We start from the raw sequence: 19,731 nt of genomic DNA, 5'->3' as shown, positions 1-19,731 counted from the left end.
TGAGAGCCTAAACAGAATAGGAAGGTACAACTAGTTAGAGAGGTGGCCAGTTCCAGTATGCTGAGTCAAAGCCTAAGCAGAATGAGGAGGGCAGACACTACTTTAAGGGATCAAAATGAACATCATCCATAAAGTACCACTTGATAGGATATAATGAGAAGAAATGACAATTACTTCTGTGCTATTCCCACCAAAAATGCATAGCATAGATCTAATCAAGAGAAAATACTAAAGCCAAATTGAGGGACATTCTATAAAATAAGTGGCCTATAATCTCCAATGGTGCAAGGGTCCTAAAAGAGTCTTTCAAGTCTGATTTAGGATTTAAAGATACTGAAGGGACATGACAAATGCAAGCTGCACTCCCGTTTCTTTTTCTATAAAAGACGTCATTGGGATAATTTGGCATACTTGAATAATGTCTGCAGATGAAATAGTAGTAATGTATCAGTGTTTATTGCCTGATTCTGGTGGTTATACTGTGGTTATGTGGGAGAATGTACTTGTTTGTAGAAAACACGTACACTTTGAAGATAATGAGGCATCAGGTTGGCCACTAACTACCAAATGGCTTAGGAAAAAAATATCTTTGTACTGTATCTGCAACTATTGTGTAACTTTATGAATGTTTCAAAATATATGTATTTTTTAATTTAAAGTGTATTGCAGGATTTGGTTTGGTACCAGGATTTTTTTTTTTTTTTTTTTTTTTGAGACTAAGTCTCGCTCTTGTCACCCAGGCTGGAGCGCCATGGCACAGTCTCGGCTCACTGCAGCCTCCACCTCCTGGATTCAAGCAGTTCTCCAGCCTCAGCCTCCCGAGTAGCTGGGATTACAAGCGCCTGCTACCACACCCGGCTAATTTTTTTATTTTTAGTAGAGACGGGATTTTACCATGTTGGTCAGGCTGGTCTCAAACTCCTGAACGCAGGCGATCTGCCCGCATCAGCCTCTCAAAGTGCTGGGATTACAGGTGTGAGCCACCACACCTGCCACACTTAGGATTTTTAAATTGCTGTTTGTATCTGAGATTTGCCTGTGATTTTTCCTTTCTTACACCATATCCACCCAGTTTTATTCTCAAGTTTATAGTAGACTCAAACAATGAATTAGTGAATTTTCCCACTCTTTCATCCAAAAGCTTCTGTAATAAAGAGATTATCTGTTTCCTAAAGGATTGTTTGCTGGGGTTTTCCCCCCTCCCCATTGGCCCCAAACATGATCTTTCTCTCTGTCTTCAAGCTGGAGTGCAGTGGCAAGATCATAGCTCACTGCAACCTAAAACTCCTGGGCTCAAGCCATCCTCCAGCTTTAGCCTCCTAAGTAGCTGGGACTACAGGCGTGTATCACCACACTTGACTAATTTTTTTAAATTTTTTGTAGAGATGAGGTCTCACTGTGTTGCTCAGGCTGTTCTTGAACTCCTGGCCTCAAATTATCCTCCCACCTTGGCCTCCCCAAGCACTGGTATTACAGACATGAGCCACCTTGCCCAGCCTGTTTGCTGGACTTTTCTATAAAACTCATATGATAATTCTTTTTTATTTTCTTAACCTGGATTCAGTTTCTTATAATAGGTAAATAACTATTTTTTTCTATTTCTTTGTGAGACCATTTTAGTAATGTTCTAACCATTCCATTTTACTCTGATTTCAAAGTTATTTTCAATTAAGATGATTCTTACTCAGTAATCTTATTTCAAATAAGATTATTCTATATACTATGATTTTAAAACATCTTTATTGCTTCTGTAGTTATGACTTCTTTCTTATTTCCAATACTGTTGATTTGTGCCTTCTCTTTTTTTCTTGACCAGTTTTGCCAGATGACTAGGTTTAGTTTTGTTGACCCTCTCTGTGTGTTCTCTGTGTGTTTTCTTATTTTTTCTTTTTTTAACCATCTTCACCACAACCCATGTCTTTATTTTCTATGTCATTTATTTCTCATCTTAGTTTAACTTTTTATACTCTGAGTTTATCCTGTTCTTTGTCCAGTTTAAGTTGGTTATTTTCACCAAATTTTGCATAATAAACCACAAAAACCTTAGTAGCGGTTAACATAAGCATTATCACTTACTCATCTGAGGTCTGGCTAAGTATCTATTGATCTTGGCTGGACTGATAGATATGTTTCAGATTGGCTGACTGTTACCTTACAGAGGTTGGACTCATCTGGAGCAATGGGACGAAATCTGCCTCTCATTATCCTCCTGGGAACAGCAGTCTAATCTGGACGTATCTTCTCATTGTTGGGGCAGAAGCATAAGAGAAAGCAAGATGCTTAAACTTATAGCTGTCCTACAATCACTTCTGCCCCATTCTCTTGGCAGAACAAGTCACATGGGTTAGGAAAATATTTTCTACCATTATGAGAAGTACTCTAAAGTCATGTGACAAAGGACATGGAAACAAGGAGAAGAGAAGAATTCAGTCTACCACACTTTCCATCCTTAATACTTTGCCTTTCCACACTCTTTATAACAAAAGTTACAAGAATAGTACCATGAATACTCACATAGCTTTCACCAAGGTTCCCCCTTTATTCACATTTTGACATATTTACTTTATCTTACACTTTGTTTTCTTTTCTGAATTCTTTAAGAGTTAGCCAGTATTATGACATTGCCCCCCTTATATACTTTAAGCATTTATCTCCTATGGCCAAAGACATTTTTCTATATACTCAACACAATCATCACACTCAGGAAATATAACATTGACAAACTACTATTATCTAATTAAAATATATATTTAAATTTCTCCATTTGTCCCAATATCCTCTTTGACTATTCTTTATTTTCTCTTTTAAATCCAACCAGTTTTGTTTATCACAATATATGCATTCCTAACAATCACTTTGTCATGCAGAATTGCACATTAACGATCACAGGGCTTATGGGAAAAATGTAGTTAAGAGGCACAACATGCAAAACATCATCACACAGAGAGAACCTTATTGAAACAGTAGCACAGTATTATACCTATTAAGTAGTTGAGAAATACATAAGTACTACAATAAATGTGCTACTTTACCTTGAAAAAGAGCTGAAGTTTCTTTGTGGAAGTGGGCACCAGAAGGAAAGTGGGTGTCAGAAGGGATGTAGTTTGTGAGTTAATGTGAATTAGCAGAAGGAGAGTTCTCTGAAATTGGACAGAAAGTTGTAACACTACATGTAAATGGGTATCGCTAATAACACTCATGGTGAACTGAGGTAGCTGGTACATGTTTGATTTGCGTGCATGTGGGCATTTTGCATATTCTAACAGCTTAGTTCATCTGGGTACAATTCTCTGCTTTCACCTAATGTTTCTCACCAAAAAATAGTACGTAAGGAAATGAGAAATTCATGTTTTGCTAATGTTGCTTCGGAACAAATGTGTATATATGTATTTATTTTTTAAGCTGTAACAGAAGTGACAGTATAAACATTTGCATCTAAAACCGTCCCTCCTAAGATTGCTTTAGCTGCATCCTACGAATTTTGATAGGTTGTGTTTTTGCTATAGTTCAAGTCTAAGTATTCTCTGATTTCTATTACGGTTTCTTTTATCTGTGACTTAGAAGTACAGTTTAAAGTTTCAAGTTTGTAGGTTTTTTTGTTAGGGTATTCTTTTGTTAAGTGTTTAACTTTATTGCATTGTATTCAAAGAATGTGAAAAAAATATGAAAAAATGTGAAACGTGTTTTTTATTTCATGTGACTATGTGGCCTTGTTTGTGTTCAGTTTTTCTAACTGTTTTACTTGTATTTGTGAAGAAATGTGCATTTTCTAATTGTTGAGTCCAGTTTCTCTAGACATAAATTATATTTTTTCTTAGCTTAATTTTCTGTGTATTTATCACTTAATCAATCCAAATTCTCCCTCAGTTGTTTAAATCTCCTCTCAGTTTATTCAAGCACATTAGGTTCTCTTTCAATTTCATCTTGAAGAAATTTATCCAAAATCCATCTGATGTGCTATAATTATTTTTCAGGCCCCATTGCACAGCTGTCTTCTTGTCATCTTACTTCATTCATCTCTGTCATGTTAGAGCCTCCTGTTTTCTGTGTATCATTCGGACTCCTTTCCTGGTTTATTCTTCATTTTGGTGAAATTTCTCCTTTAGTAGCATCCTGAAAAAATATGCCTAGAAGGTAAAAATGTTTAGACCACATATGTCTGAAAATGATTTTTCTATCTTAATAGTTAACAGTCGTTGGGTAGAAATAGTTTCCCTATAGCTTTTAATGCAGTGCTTAATTTTCTTTTTGCTCCAGTGTTGCTGTTGAGAAGTCTGCCGCCTCCTCCCTCACCAATCTTATTTTGATCCTCTGTTTGTCCTTGAGCTCTGAAATTTTATGAGAAAGTACTTTGGTACAGTTATATTTTCAGTAATTGTGCTGGGCATTCAATAGGTCTTTTCTTTGCTAAAGTTCATGTCCTTAGATTCTAGAAAATTAATTTGAATTAAATATTTTATTTATTCCCCTCAATGTCTCTCTTTTGAATTCCTGGAACTCCTTTTATTAGTTATTGGACCTCTAGCATCATTATTTAAATTTTAAAATATTTTTTCTCTCCATACATTTTATTAGTCTTTTTTTCTATAACTGTTTATTATAACATGGTGTTTTTGTTCGTAAATGTAATATGTTTTCTCACATATCCAACAGTATCAGTTATAGTTTCTTGAAATTTGTTTTCTCCCTGCATAGTTTCTGTTTATTCAAAGTTGCTTTTTTCCCCTTGTTTTGTTTTCTGTCACACATTAAAAGCCTTTTAGGCTGGGCACGGTGGCTCATGCCTGTAATCCCAGCACTTTGGGAGACCTGCGTGGGCAGATCACAAAGTATGAGATCAAGACCGTCCTGGCTAACATGGTGAAACCCCGTCTCTACTAAAAATAGAAAAAAATTATCTGGGCATGGTGGCATGCACCTGTAGTCCCAGCTACTCAGGAGGCTGAGGCAGGAGAATCACTTGAGGCTGGGAGGTGGAGGTTGCAGTGAGCAGAGATCATGCCACTGCACTCCAGCCTGGTGACAAGAGACTGCATCTCAAAAAAACAAAAAAAAGTTTTAAATGTCTGCTGGTCTTTAAATACCATATTTAAGGGTATACTGCTAAAAAGGTGATTGAGAGCTCCAAGTTCATGTGTGATGTTTGTTGTGGTTTTCACAAATAAGGGGTTCTAGTTTGTTTCATTCCCTGAAGAAGGCTTGGTGTCAGAATCTTGGGTCTTTTCTTTTTGATTTCCCAGAAAAAGACTCAACTAGGGACAGGGAAGATCTGGCAGTGAGTTGGAAAAAGGGGCTTGCTATCTACAGGGGGTATGTAAAGTTGACTTACTGCCCTGAAAAGTAAGATACTTCTGGACTGTGTCCAAACATCTCTTTTTAAACTTCTTTACAGAACAAACCTGCTGCTGAGGAAGAGCAGCAGTACCTCGCTCACTTGGGTCTCCTAGCTGTGGAAGGTGAGGAGGAAATCAGGGAGACTTAACTCCTAAAATAGACTTTTCAACCAGTTCTCTCATTTTTAGCCTCCCTTTCACCTCCAGTCTTCAGAGGCATCTGGTGCTCCCAGTTCCTGAGCCCTTTGGTGATTACGCAGTTAGTGGGTTTTGTTTGTTTGTTTTTCTTGTTGTTTTTACCTAAAGCCTACTTTGGAGTCTCTTTTCTTGGAGTGTCAATCTTACATATACTTTCCAGCTTTTAAAATTTTATTTCTCTTTGTTCTATTCCCAGTTCCCTATTCTTACAGATTTATGCCACTTTTTAAAAATTACTATAGTTTCAGTGAGGTTTGGGGAGAGTAAGGTGCAAAATAAATGTGTCCAGTCTACCATTTCTACATGAAATCTTAAAATACATTTTAATAACTTAGAAATTTTAAAGAATATATCACATTCATCAAAGGCTCCTCAGGGAGTTTAAAAGGTCAAAACTGTAAGACATTATTTGCCACCTTTGACTCGTGTACAGTGGAGTTTTCCAAAGGTTACGTGATGTGTTATTGCAGCGAATTAAGTGCAGAAACCAATAAGAGAAACCTGATCTTTTCTCTTGTCAGACATTAAAGAGATTTGAAAAATGTAAAACAATACCTCTCTTTTCACTTTTTTCAGAAAATCCATTTTTATTAAAAATATCTTATGGTAACATGATGGGTTTATTATTGTTATTTTAAACCTGTTTATAAATATGTAAACGTCTCAGCTTTTGTTTTGAATATGGTGAATGATCAATAGTTGTAACTCACATAAACAACTCTTTGGGATCCTCAGGAATTTTTAAGAGTAAAGAGTCAAGAGATCAAAATGTTACCGAACTTCTATTCTAGAGAACCCTAAATGTAAATTGGAACTGGAACATGAATGCAACAGTATAAACATAACCAACACTCAACTGGTCTTATCTTTACATAGGAAGATAATGTAATTTAATCCCCATGTTTGTTAAATGTAACACCCCTGGGGTTTTATTTCTCTTTTGTTTTCCCTCTAGTAATCCTTACGGCAACTAAATGAAGCTACCAGAAGTCAATCTATATTCTTTCTCCCTAAAGCATATATGTTCTAGACTCTGCTAATTTAAATAATGAAAAATAAATTTAAGAGCCAAATTGTTGAAGTGTCCACTTTGTTCTCAAGGTGGTAAAAATTGGCTCTTAAAGAAAAAAGATTTTTTAAAACTGTTACATGTAAACAGATATATAATTTAATCTGTGGTGTCACAGTTTCATTAGGGATGACAAACAATTAGGAAAAATGAAAAATCTCCTTAAGAGGGGACAATAATGAAAAACACTGTGAGAAACACTGTGTTAGAGATCCTTTAACATCTTGCTTATTTCTTCTATCCTAGGCTTGCCCCATAACACACACTATAGAGCAGATGCAGTAGCCATAAATAACTTTGTAGCAAATCTAGTAGATCCCTTAAAGAATAAGGTGTGGCAGTGAGGCATGTAGCAACCAAAGAGCCTGTGTCTGATCTTAGTGGGAAATCTTAGTTGTCCCTCAACCCTAGCCAGCTGCCATGCTGGAATGTGGGCCCAAAGTTGCCAGGTTTTTTGTTTGTTTGTTTGTTCGTTTTTGAAGAAAAGTCAGAAACCCAAGTTTTTAATGTAAAATGTATGACTTATTAGAAACTAATTCAAAGATTTTTTTAACAATGTGCACAGCAAAACATCCATGAGCTACTAGTTTATGAACATACATGCATACTCACTAGTATAGTCTCTTTTGGTATGATGGAGTGTGTCTTTAATATATGACTCCTTTCAGCATCCGAACTCTGAATCATCTTGCTCCTCTATGAATAACTTCAGTTGTTGGGTCACCACCTGTCTCAGGAGGCCAACTTGTTCTGTTTTTGGTTAACTAATTGTTTGGTAGTTCTGTCTTACAGCAAACAGGAAAGTGTCTCTTTTAAACTTCAACTTACTAGTCCTGGTGTGTCCTGTGAGGCACGCAATAAAATTAACTCCTCTCTATGTGTCAAGCCTCTAGATTTGTGAATTTGGCTATCATCTAAAATGCAATCCAAATTTTAAAAATGAGATTTACAAGTCACTTTTTTTTTTCTCCAGAAATGTATTGCATAGTAGTTAAGAGTGAACACACTGAAGTCAGACTATGAAGGTTTGAATCCTTTCTCTGCCTTTTCCTAGCTCTGTGATCTTACGGCTTGTTATTTCACTATTTTATGCCTCCGTTTATTCATTTTTAATATAAGCATATTACTGTACTTTCCCTAATTACTGAATAGATAGTACATGTAAAGCTCTTAGAGCAATGCCTAGCACATGGTAAGTATTCAATAAATATTATTTAATATCTAGACTAAGCATTCCTAGTTCCATTAATCATTCATCAAAAAACAGTTTTAAATTTTCTTATTTCACTTACAACTTACTCATTAATGGAAGCAATATGGTGCATTGCAGAAGACGTTTAGGTTTTGTTCCTTGTCTTTTCCCCTCTGTGCCATCTCGCCCCAACTCATCGTCAAACCACATTACAGTGACTTTTATCTTTGTCTGCTCATATGTTTATAAATATAAATAGATGTATATAGACACATTCATTCATTCTTGAAGGGGTGTGGGAACAAAAACCATTGGTTTAATGGGGAAAAAAGTGTAGGACTTTGATCTGATGCCATTCTCAAGTAGCAGGTCCCCAAGTTGCACTTCTGTCCAACTTGACTACAAAGTGAGGGGTTCTCACAACCCCCTCCTCAGGGTCAGTAATTTGCTAGAATGACTCAGAGAACTCAAGAAAATGCTGTGCTTACTATTACAATTTATTATAAAAGATACAAATGAGGCCGGGCGCGGTGGCTCAAGCCTGTAATCCCAGCACTTTGGGAGGCCGAGGCGGGTGGATCACGAGGTCAAGAGATCGAGACCATCCTGGTCAACATGGTGAAACCCCGTCTCTACTAATACAAAAAATTAGCTGGGCATGGTGGCGCGTGCCTGTAATCCCAGCTACTCAGGAGGCTGAGGCAGGAGAATTGCCTGAACCCAGGAGGCGGAGATTGCGGTGAGCCGAGATCGCGCCATTGCGCTCCAGCCTGGGTATCAAGAGCGAAACTCCATCTCAAAAAAAAAAAAAAAAAAAAAAAAAGATACAAATGAACAGCCAGATGAAGAGATAACTACAGTGAGATCTGAAAGGGTCCCAAGCACCAGAGCCTCTGTCTCTGTGGAGTTGGGATGTGCCACCTTCCCAGCATATGGATGTGTTTTCCAACTCAGAAGCTCTTTGACTACTGTTGTTTAGGAGGTTTTGTGGAGTACATTGATAATATTGATCAAATCATATAGGCTACTGGAGATTGGGCTCAATCTCTATGCCCTTTTACCTCTTCTGAGACTGGAGAGTAGTGGGCTGCAAGTTTCATCTTTCTAATCATGGCATGGTCTTTCTAGTAACTAGTCCCTATCTTAAAGCTATCTAGAAGCTTCTCAGCCTAATGTTAATCTTATTAACATGAAAAAGTCACGCAGATTTCAGGGGTTTTAGGAGCTCTGTGCTGGGAACCTAGGACAAAGATCAATTATTTTTATTATACTATACCTGTATGCCTGCAAATGGCACAAACTTCAAAGACTGATAATGAATCTTAAAATCCCTTTTGACTGAATGGTTGCATCATTGAATGCCAATTTTTCTTGTATAGTCTTTTCTAGTTCATGTTAGTTCAACTGGGAACTAAGCCCAGGTCTTAATTGCTTTAATCAAAATTACCATGCAAGAGAATGTTTTCATTTCTAGCAATCCATAGTTCACTGTCATTGTCCTCTGAATGATTTAGCTGGCCAAAAGATTGGAGAGCATACCTGTTTCAGATCCATAAGAAATAAAAGTTTTTATTTGAGAGAGATTTAGAAGAAAGTTAAGAATTCTCCTGTTTAGGGGCCAAAAGAAAACTTTCTTTTCATCCTCTGAAGGTTCACTGAAAATCAGCTGACAAAAACAGCAGATTAGTAGGAGAAATAGCATACAAATTTATTAATGAAAGGGAAGTGGGGAAATGTGGATGATTTTAGAGGGGGATTGTAAATGATTTTTAGGGGAATCCAGTGGGCTTGAAGAACATAATGGCCTGGGACAAAATCTATTGAGCCTATGAAACATTCAGTGGTTTGTGACAGAAGTCTGTTGTGACAAAAGATGTGTTGACCAACTTCTGTCTGTCTTCCTGCCCTATGAGTTCAGTTAATGAAAGCTCAGGGAGGGGACCAAAGGTAATTTTCTTCTTCTTTTGTTAGCCTGGACTTTAGACAGATAAGGAAACTTCACAGAACAACTTCATTCTGTGCTTTGGGAGAAAGAGGACTGAGAGATGGGAAGGGACAGGGGAAGGTCAGAGAGACTCTGAGCCGCCTTCAGCATGTCAAGTGTCACAGTTTGGGGTATCAGTTTCTGAGTCCCCAACACCTGCAAAAGTGAGTCTCTAGATTGGGATTATATGTATAATGGTGACATGACTAGACAAATGTAAGGCTTTAATTCCGTGTTTACATCGAAGCTGAATCACCTTGGGTGTACTGTAGGCAGCTTCATCTCGTATTTCATGTTGACCAGCTACAATGTCATTTGTTCATCATTATATTTAACAGTTCTGTGTCCCTTTACAGAATGCCAAGAGGTTGCAGAAACACGGATTCCCCTCTTCCCCAGCATCTCTATCCCTGCTTGGAACTTGAAAGATCAGCAATAGCCTTTGGATTTCATTTGGATTGAGCTAGGGAACTTACTTCTGATTATTTTTTTCCTCACACAGAATCTATTTTGTACCATGAAGGTTTGGGATATAATGGGATTGTGAGGTGAGGTGAAAGTATGGATGAGAGCAGATTTGTTTCAGGGCTCATCTGGGAAAGATTGGGGTATTTTTTCCTGGATATCTGAGAAATAAGTTATCCCACTTCAACCTTAACTGGGAATTTTTGCTGTGGAGTTGGTTTTGGACCTAGTTGAGTGTCCCCCGACATCCCATCCTACATCATGCACTGTGGCTGAAGGTTTTTTGTCCTTTGTAGCAATCAGTATTTGCCCTCACTTAGGGGGAAAGGAAAGGCAAGGATTAGTGAGAGCCAAGATCTGTGAATATATGGCTACCCAGTAGATGAGTAGTTATTTTGTTGCCTTTTAGTTTACCAGATTACTTTTTCTGTTCCTTTCTTCTTATCACTTACTAGTTGAAGTTAGTAGAGAGGGCAAGGTAGTAAGTGCTTTGGTAGTTTAAAACAATACCCATCCCCTCCTTCCTCCCTAATTCCCTACAGTTTTTAAAACTGCTGCTGTATGCCAGAGGATACAGGCCCTCAGGAATTTTTTTTTCCTTCAATACCCTATTTTCTAGGAAAGGGCACCTGAATTTCCATGTGATTAAATGAGTCTTAAACCCAAAAGTGTGGAGAGGACCAATTGTGGCAGTCTTCTATGTTATAAAAACATTTAATTAGAATCTCTCTTCATTTAGCATAACTATAGGACATTTTAGATAAGAGTCTTACCATATATTTGTGTGTAACTTCTCTTGCCATTATCTTCCATCTTTATTCAGTTAGATAAATAGCATCTTTTAAAGTAATTCTGATGAGGTAAATTTAAAATATTGATTTAATTGAAAGATGAGAAGTATTTTTCAATTAAAAAACTTAACACATTATTACAAAAATTGCTTAACCTTAAAATCACTCTTCAACATCTTTAATGTTGATTTTATGTGTTTAAAGTCTTTGGATGAATTTTTAAATGCTAGCGCTTGTCAAAGAATAATTAATTTATATGTACTGTTATTTTTTATGGACTGAAAAAGGGCACGTCTCTGCTGGCCATACAGGATTCATTTTGTTGTTCACTGTTGAATTTTCTGCAGCTTCTATGAAAAATAGAAAACAGATATTATTTGAAATTCTGTGTGCCTGGTCAAGTATTACTTGCCCAGTTGTCTTTTGAAAATAACTTTTAAAACTTAGTAGGGAATAGAGGAGATAACTCTTAGAGGATTTAAAACTAGCCTTGATGAAATGATGCTGTTGCTGGATGAATTAATACTAATCTTTTCTCCTACAGAGAGCTGCCAAAAATATATGACTTTATTTCATTTAATATTTTAATCAATATAAACTACGTTTTGTTTTTATAAATTAAAAATCGTATTTAAAAAAATTTTCAGAAAAAAACACAGCTGATTAGTCAATGTATATTTTGATTTACATTTTGAATACTTCTTATTCCTTCCAAAACAGACACTCCTAGAATATGCAGAGAAATGGAAAACTTCAGAAGATCCCTTACCTTTATTGGAGGTATACACAGTGGCTATCCAAAGTTATGTTAAAGCCCGACCTTATCTTACCTCTGAATGTGAAAATGTAGCCTTGGTTCTGGAACGCTTGGCATTGTGAGTAGACCTTTGAGTAAATAAACTAGATATAGCTTTAAAACACACACACACACACACACACACACACACACACAACATATCTCAAGTCTTATGATAGTTTAATTTTAAATAGATTAGTTATGGGGAATCTGCGTATGATATAAGAATTACCGGTTTTATTTTCCCTTGAATTTTAATAATTATTCCTATCCTTACCAACTTTTTGTTTTTTAGAAGCTGTGTTGAACTTTTACTATGTCTGCCTGTTGAGTTATCAGATAAACAGTGGGAACAATTTCAGACACTGGTGCAGGTGAGAATCTTTATCTATAGATTTAATGCAGGTATGTCTTATGTCAGTTTTCTTACTCAAAAAATTATTCGGTTAAGCTTTAAGACATCTCAATAATGACAGACATTAATTACTGATCTTATTAACACTAGTGTCTTACATATAGTAGATCTCAATAAATGTTTGCTAAATGTATGTATACATTTAGATAGATTAAATAATCTTTATGATCAGATAATTAGGGCTTTGTCAGAGCAGTAAGGGAACACAAAAGAAAGTGCCCTCATTCGGATTTAGAAGCAGTTAAACTGGTTTCTGAAAATCTTCAATGTGCTTTATAAGAATTTCACATGTATCATTTAATCCTCATGAAAATTTGTGTGGGTAGGTATGTTTTCCCCATTTTAAAGGTGAGGAAACTGAGGCTCATACTCTAAAATAATTATCTACTCAAAGTTGTATAGCTAATGTCACAGAGTAGTTATTCGAACTAAGGTTCTTTATTCCAAAGCCCATGCCTTTTTTCCTGTCTGAAAACACATACTTTGTCTCTTTTAGTTAGTGTTGTTGTTCTGCTTATGTGCGGTACTATGAAATTTTGCAGTAGTTGTCTTGGAGTATTTTCAAGCACGTTAAATTTTGTTTCAAGCACTAGAGCTGGTTGTATTATAGCTTCCAGTAAATTTTGATTAATTGGTTAGTTAAAAAGAATGTTCTTGCCAGCTAATTTCAGAGCTATAGTTTTCTTTCTCTGCATTTCTCTAGCCAGTTCTTAAAATATCTTTAGGCCTCAAGATTTTCTGTAAGAAATGTATTAAAGAGGTGTAGCCTTAAATTTTAGAAGCATGTAAAATAAGCTACAGTTAAACAGAGAAATACACTTTCCTATTTTAATATTAAACATTAAAATCTACAACAAATGCAACAGGCCCTTGAAGGTGGAATTCATATCTTATTTAATATCATAGGATTTTGCATGTCTTACACGTAACAGATGCTTAATAACTGTTTGTTGAAATGAAAGTGTCTTGTCCTGTTTGTCACATTGCAACTAACTTTTTTTTTTGAGACAGAGTTTTGCTCTGTCTCCAGGCACTAGGCTGGAGTGCAGTGGTGCCAAGCTCAGCTCACTACAGCCTCCGCTTCCCAGTTTCAAGCAATGCTCCTGCCTCAGCCTCCCAAGTAGCTGGGACTATAGGCGCGCACCACCACGCCCAGCTAATTTTTGTATTTTTTAGTAGAGACGGGGTTTCATCATGTTGGCCAGGATGGTCTCAATCTGTTGACCTCATGATCCACCCGCCTCGGCCTCCCAAAGTGCTGGGATTACAGGTGTGAGCCACTGCGCCCAGCTGGAACTAACTTTTTGACCATGCGCTTTCTACTTCAGATATACATAACTTGTATCTTAGGGGTTTTTTTTTCCAGAAAGTATTTTTAGGTAAATTATTTTGGAACTTCCTATTGTTTACCATTCAGATACACCCCACCACAGAATTAATTAAATATGCATAACCAGAATTCCTCGTGCTACTGATTTTGTTTGCCAACATAAGATAAACTTTTACACTTTGCTTTTTGAAACAAAAGGACTAGTTAATATCTTTTTAGATGGATTGTGAAGGAAATAACTCTTTACATCCCTTTACGTTCAGTTACTTCTTAAAGAAAACTTAGTAAAGCACCTGAACTTTGTTGGAATGGGAATATTTGTATGGCTTTGAGGAGTAGACTTTTTGTTTGAACATAGCATGCAGCTTTAAGAGTTTCTACAACAGTTTGTTCTCATTTCCGAGCTTCCTCAAGGTTAGTTTATGCCTGTTTAACGGCATTTATTTCCTGTGTTTTAACTATTTGAACATTTCTTTACCCCACTAGAGGATAAGCCCCACAAAGTCAGGGACCTAGTTATGTCTTCCCTAGCACTTTGTCCATAGAAATTCTCAATAAGCAGTTTCTGAATCGAATAAAAACTATTGGTCTTTTGTGGACTGAAGACTATGCCTATTTCATGCGTACTTGGAAACAGCTAGCAGCCAGGGTTCATCATCAGCTTTAATGTGAAATTGCCAGAACTATACATGAATGAAATGTGCCATATACATATACATGCCAGAACTATACTTTAAATGAAAAAATTATGCCTTTATTTTCTTTTCATAATTCCCTTTTATTGGCATGTGCGTAAGTTGTCACTTAGCCTGTTATGCAAATCTTTTTATTAATTGTAGATTTTGGGGAAAACTTTTTTAAAACACAGCATATAAAATGTGTAAGGTTTTTATGCTTATGGATACTCTGATCACGTCCTTGAGAAATAAGTATTCCTGGTTTAGATTTTGAGGAAGAAAAAAAAAACAGACTTATTTCTGTAAATACATTATATTTATTTAAGATTTATAACTGATTTATTTCGTATCCTTGAAATTCATCTTTAAATACTAGAAGTAAAGGAATTCAGCACTTTGTAATGTGATGTGAAATTTTTAAGAAAAAATTCTTTTCAGAAGTTTAGTATTATATTTAAAGCCTGATAAGCTTGCTTTTAAAAATCTGTTGTAATTCTTTGGATGTTTATTTAATATTTGTAGGTAGCTCATGAAAAGCTGATGGAGAATGGCAGCTGTGAATTGCATTTTTTAGCTACTCTAGCTCAAGAGACTGGGGTGTGGAAAAACCCGGTACTGTGCACTATTCTTTCCCAGGAACCATTGGATAAGGATAAAGGTAAATTTTCGAGAGAGAGAGAAAAAAAAAAAGAATAATTAGCCTAGAAAAATAAGTGTTAAAGTTGTTTTGATATAAGTTATCTCAGGATATTCCAAAGAAGGATCATTTAATTAAATATCTTCTGAGATATGCTTTAGGCCCTGTACCTTTATTTTATTTTGGGGAAGATGTATTTATACGATTATAGAATCTTAGAGTAACAGAGAAACTAGAATTTTTTCCCAGCATCTTTTCAACAGAGAAATTCCCTCTAACATTCTGACAGGTGGCAATCCAGTTTATACTTGAGAATTTATTTGATAATTGGAGAAGCACAAATAGGATATTAAATACTCTTTCTCAAAATAGAGGAAGAAATCAGTGTTAGAACTCTTTTAAGTCTTTTGTCTTTAAGATTAATACTCAGTTTATTGCTCAGTCTTCTTCTGTTCCCTGCATTTTTGTTATATGAGTTCAGCCGGGTATCCTATTGAAAGTAGATGGCTAAATTACTTACATGTATAACACTTAATGTTTAGAGTTTAAAATTTGTGTAGACCCTGAAGAAAAGTACAGTTGTCTTCTAGATACTCTTCTTGAGATTATTTAGGAAAGTGCCCAAATATCACCCTAACCTTTCCCAAGGTATTTAACTGAATAAGTAAATTTTTTAAAAAATTTGTAATATATCTAATGGAAAAAGCATATATTTACCACTGTAAGCTTCTTCTGTCATTTATTGCTGCTTTTCTTGTTGATCAGTGGCAAATTCTAGGAAATTTTGCTATGTGATAGCAAGTTATGAAGGCCATGAGAAGGGAGTGTTAAGGCTATTGCTTGTGAGCGCTCTTCTGGTACTTTGATATTCACCCAAAGCCTTCCCAGCCAATCTTCAAACTTCACTTTAGGCTGGTTATTCCTACTTGATTTCCCTCTCCACCATTTCTCCCTGCTTTCTTAATTGTTCTAGCAGTGCACCTGTTTCTTAGTTTTCACAAGAGATTCATTTTTGGTATCCCCTACCTTTATGGATATCCAAAAGTTAGCTACAGTGTTCTCAAGACCTTGGAAGGAGATCCTTTCATTACTCAAAATAATAAAATAATAATAGATTTATTTATTTACTTATTTATTGAGATAGGGTCTTGCTCTGTGGCCCAGGCTAGAGTCTAGTGGTGTGATTATGGCTCTCCACAGCCTCAGCCTCCAGGCTCAAATGATCCTCTCAGCCTCCTGAGTAGCTGGGACTACAAGCACATGTCACCACACTCAGCTGATTTTTGTATTTTCGTTTTTTGTAGAGGCAGGGTCTCCCTGTGTTACCCAGACTGGTCTCAAACTCCTGGGCTTAAGCAATCCTCCTACCTCAGCTTTTCAGAGGGTTGGGATTACAGACATGACCGACCACACCCAGCCTAACAACAAATTTAAAAGTTGAGAATTGTAGATGTTTTTTGCCTTGCCATATTAACTTTATTCCCAATAGATTAATACCAATATGCTTTACTTCTAGCACCAAATTATACTTTCTGATTTCTCAGCTTTTAGAAATATTAGATGTGATATATTAGTAATAATATCAAATTACAAGTTCCTAACAGTTGGAAAGTGCTTCTATATGCATAATTTTATTTAACCATCGTAGTGAATCCTGTGAAAAAAAAAGGTAGGATCTTTATTGCCCCTATTTTTTTTGTTTGTTTTTTGAGGAGGAGGAGGAGTTTTGCTCTTGTTGCCCAGGCTGGAGTACAATGGCGCTATCTCAGCTCACTGCAACCTCCACCTCCCAGGTTCAAGTGATTCTCCTGCCTCAGCCTCCCGAGTAGCGGGATTACAGGCATGTGCCACCATGCCCGGCTAATTTCGTATTTTTAGTAGAGTCAGGTTTCTCCATGTTGGTCAGGCTGGTCTCAAACTCCTAACCTCGTGATCCGCCTACCTCAGCCTCCCACAGTCCTGGAATCATAGAGGTGAGCCACTGCGCCAGGCTTATGGCACCTGTTTTTCAGATGAGAAAATAGAGGTGCAGAAAGATGAGGATTTTTTCATATCACATTACCAGTGATGAGAGGCAGAGTCAGGATTAAAGTCAGACATCAACCTCTCCCTATTATGCCCTGTTGCATCCAGGCTAATAAAATAAAGTTGCACTTACTCTAAGGAGTGTCTCCTTTTCCCATTGTCAATTTCTGAACAGCATTTTGCCAAATTCACACATTATGCTAAAGCGGGAAAAAAGGAACCTTTATCATAGCAGACATTTGAACTTTATTTGAAAAGATAATGTGCTTGATTTCTTTACTTGTTTGAATGTGCCTAACATTGTATCTGTTAACCAGTGTCTCTGCCCATCTCTGTGCTGCTTTATTTCTTGATCTTCATCTGTCATAGCCACTGGAATAATTAGGACTATGCAGCCAGGAGGAGTTTTCCGCAAATTAGATGGATTGTAGGTAGCCAGACTAATCCAGTACAGCTCATGAAGCAACCAGAGAGATGTTAGGTGATTGAGAGATTTGCAGCCGTAATCTAGCCTGCAGCAAGTTTGAAGAGAAGAGTAAGAGCTCAGAGAATAATGAGGATACCACTATAGGTTATACTCATTAGTTTGTTTATAATGAAGCCTTTGAAGTTTTGATGTAGTATTTGAACAGTAAATAACCTGATTAATCCTGAGTTGTTCTAGTTTATTTTTTTCAATTGACTGATTTTGGACCTACGAAAGCCCAGCTCAACCAAGAAATACTCTGATTTGGGAGAGTAAGGGTGGACAGGACTCAAAGATGCTGGTTTCACTTCAGAGTTTGAGTATCCTAGAGTGAGGTGGCTCTAATAACTAAACCAATATAAGTCAAGTAGATGGTTTTTAATATCAAAGGAACTTTAGGCATACTTAAATGTTACTTATGCCTCTCTTTAGTCATAATCTTGGGATTGGAAAGGTACTTAATGCTCAATTATGTTACACAATTTTAATTCCCCTCTAAAACATCACTGATAAATTAGCCTTTACATAAGTACCATACTCTAGAAATGATAAATTAGCCTTATTTTATAAGCCTCACTTATCAGTGATAAAGACTAATTTATCATTTCTAGAGTATGGTACTTAGGTAGTTTGGTCTGTTCTTAGCCTGCAAGTAGAAAATCTTCATTGTGAAAATTGTGAAAACTAGTTCTTGGAGTTTCCCTCTTTTGGATCTGGTGCTGCCTCTAAAGCCATAGTAAAGTATAAATCTCTCTTTCACTTGGTAGCAGTTGAGATTTTTGAAGATTCCCATCATGTCTACACTTAGTCTTCTTTTTTAAAAAAAAAAAATTTTTAGTTTTTGTGTATATATAGTAGGTGTATATATTTATGGGAGTTTTGTAGACTTAAAAACTTTGATGTGGAATAATTATACATCTACAATCGTGATTCCTCCTCTTTGAGTGCATTTTATGTTTTTGTGGTTCTCTTTAATGTGTAAATCTCAGCATTTAATCTGAACTCTAATATAATCTGGCCAGTTTTGAGGTCAGTAGTACCCTCTTTCTCTTCATCCTAACAATTTATGCTTAAGTTCGTGTAACCTAAGATGACATTACCCTTTCGGGCAGCCATGTCATTTTCACAACTTAATGAGGTTGCTAAAATCACCTAAAATTTTTTAAAAATAAATGCTAACTTTGAATTATGTCTTCTTAATCTACATTTGTATACTTTTTCTTTTGGTATACAAGTTTATTACCTTTTTCTTCCTGTTTAATTTTACCATATTAGATCCATTCTGTCTCCCCAACTTGTCAAGATTCTTTTTAATCCTGATTTTATTATTCAAAGATTTTGTCCTTCCCAGTTTTCTCTCATTTTGCAGACTTCATGTGCATATACCCTATTGGCATCCAGGTTCTTGATCATAGCCATAGAAAGGTCATGTCCAGAAATCAAGCTTCTGGGATACTTACAAAAATCTTTGTGCTTGCCTTTAGTTCTTACATCCATATGCATTGATTATTATTGTTTTGTCAAATATACCTATTTTCCCACATGCTGTGGCCCATGGTTCTCCTTTTCTGTCCATAAGGATTTGGTGAAAGACCATAACAAGTGTTTGACTAAGGTTCTCTTACATAAGATTACTCAATACTGAGGTTAGTCTGACCTGATTTATTTTTTATATAAACATTTTATCTTAGAATAGTTTTAAATTTATAGAAAAATTGTGAAGAGTTTCCATATACCCTACACCCAGTTTTCACTATCATTAATATCTTACATTAGTTTGGTACATTTGTCACAATTAATAAACTAATATTTATACTTTGTTATTAATTAAACCATACTTTATTCAGATTTCCTTAGTTTTTACCTAATGTCCTTTTTCTATTCCAGGATCCCATCCAGGATACCACATTACATTTAGTCGTCATGTCTCCTTAGGCTCCTCTTGGCTGTGACAGTTTTTCAGACTTTCCTTGTTTTTGATGACCTTGACAGTTTTGAGGAGTACTGGTCAGGTATTTTGTAGAGTGTCCCTCAATTGGGATTTGTCTGATGTTGTTCTCATGATTAGACTGGGGTTATGGGTTTTGAGGAGGAAGACCAGAAAGGTAAAGTACCATTGTCATCACATCATGTAAAGGGTATATATATTGTCAACATGACTTACCACTGTTTGGGGTTTTTTTTTTAGGCGGGGGTGTTTTTTTTGTTTTCTGGTTTTTTTTGAGAAAGGATCTCACTCCATTGCTCAGGCTGGAGTGCAGTGGTGCAATCCCAGCAGCTCACTGCAACCTCTACCTCCTGGGTTCAAGTGATTCTCCCACCTCAGCCTCCCAAGTAGCCGGGACCACAGGTG

General features: G+C 36.3%; 1 protein-coding gene across 1 annotated transcript in view; it reads left to right on the top strand.

Annotated features, from left to right (window-relative positions):
* ZNF292 (zinc finger protein 292) overlaps positions 1-19,731 on the top strand; it is a 111,329-nt gene that overhangs the window by 52,896 nt on the left and 38,702 nt on the right. Inside the window, exons 2-4 of the mRNA XM_012444243.2 lie at positions 11,753-11,907; positions 12,124-12,202; positions 14,773-14,908. Coding sequence (XP_012299666.2) covers positions 11,753-11,907; positions 12,124-12,202; positions 14,773-14,908 — 370 coding nt within the window. The remainder of the gene's footprint in view (positions 1-11,752; positions 11,908-12,123; positions 12,203-14,772; positions 14,909-19,731) is intronic.

Source organism: Aotus nancymaae, unplaced genomic scaffold (genome assembly GCF_030222135.1).
Source record: "Aotus nancymaae isolate 86718 unplaced genomic scaffold, 86718_ANA_hifiasm-v0.15.2.pri h1tg000040l, whole genome shotgun sequence".
Taxonomy (NCBI): domain Eukaryota; kingdom Metazoa; phylum Chordata; class Mammalia; order Primates; family Aotidae; genus Aotus; species Aotus nancymaae.
This window is presented reverse-complemented; position numbering and strand designations above follow the sequence as displayed.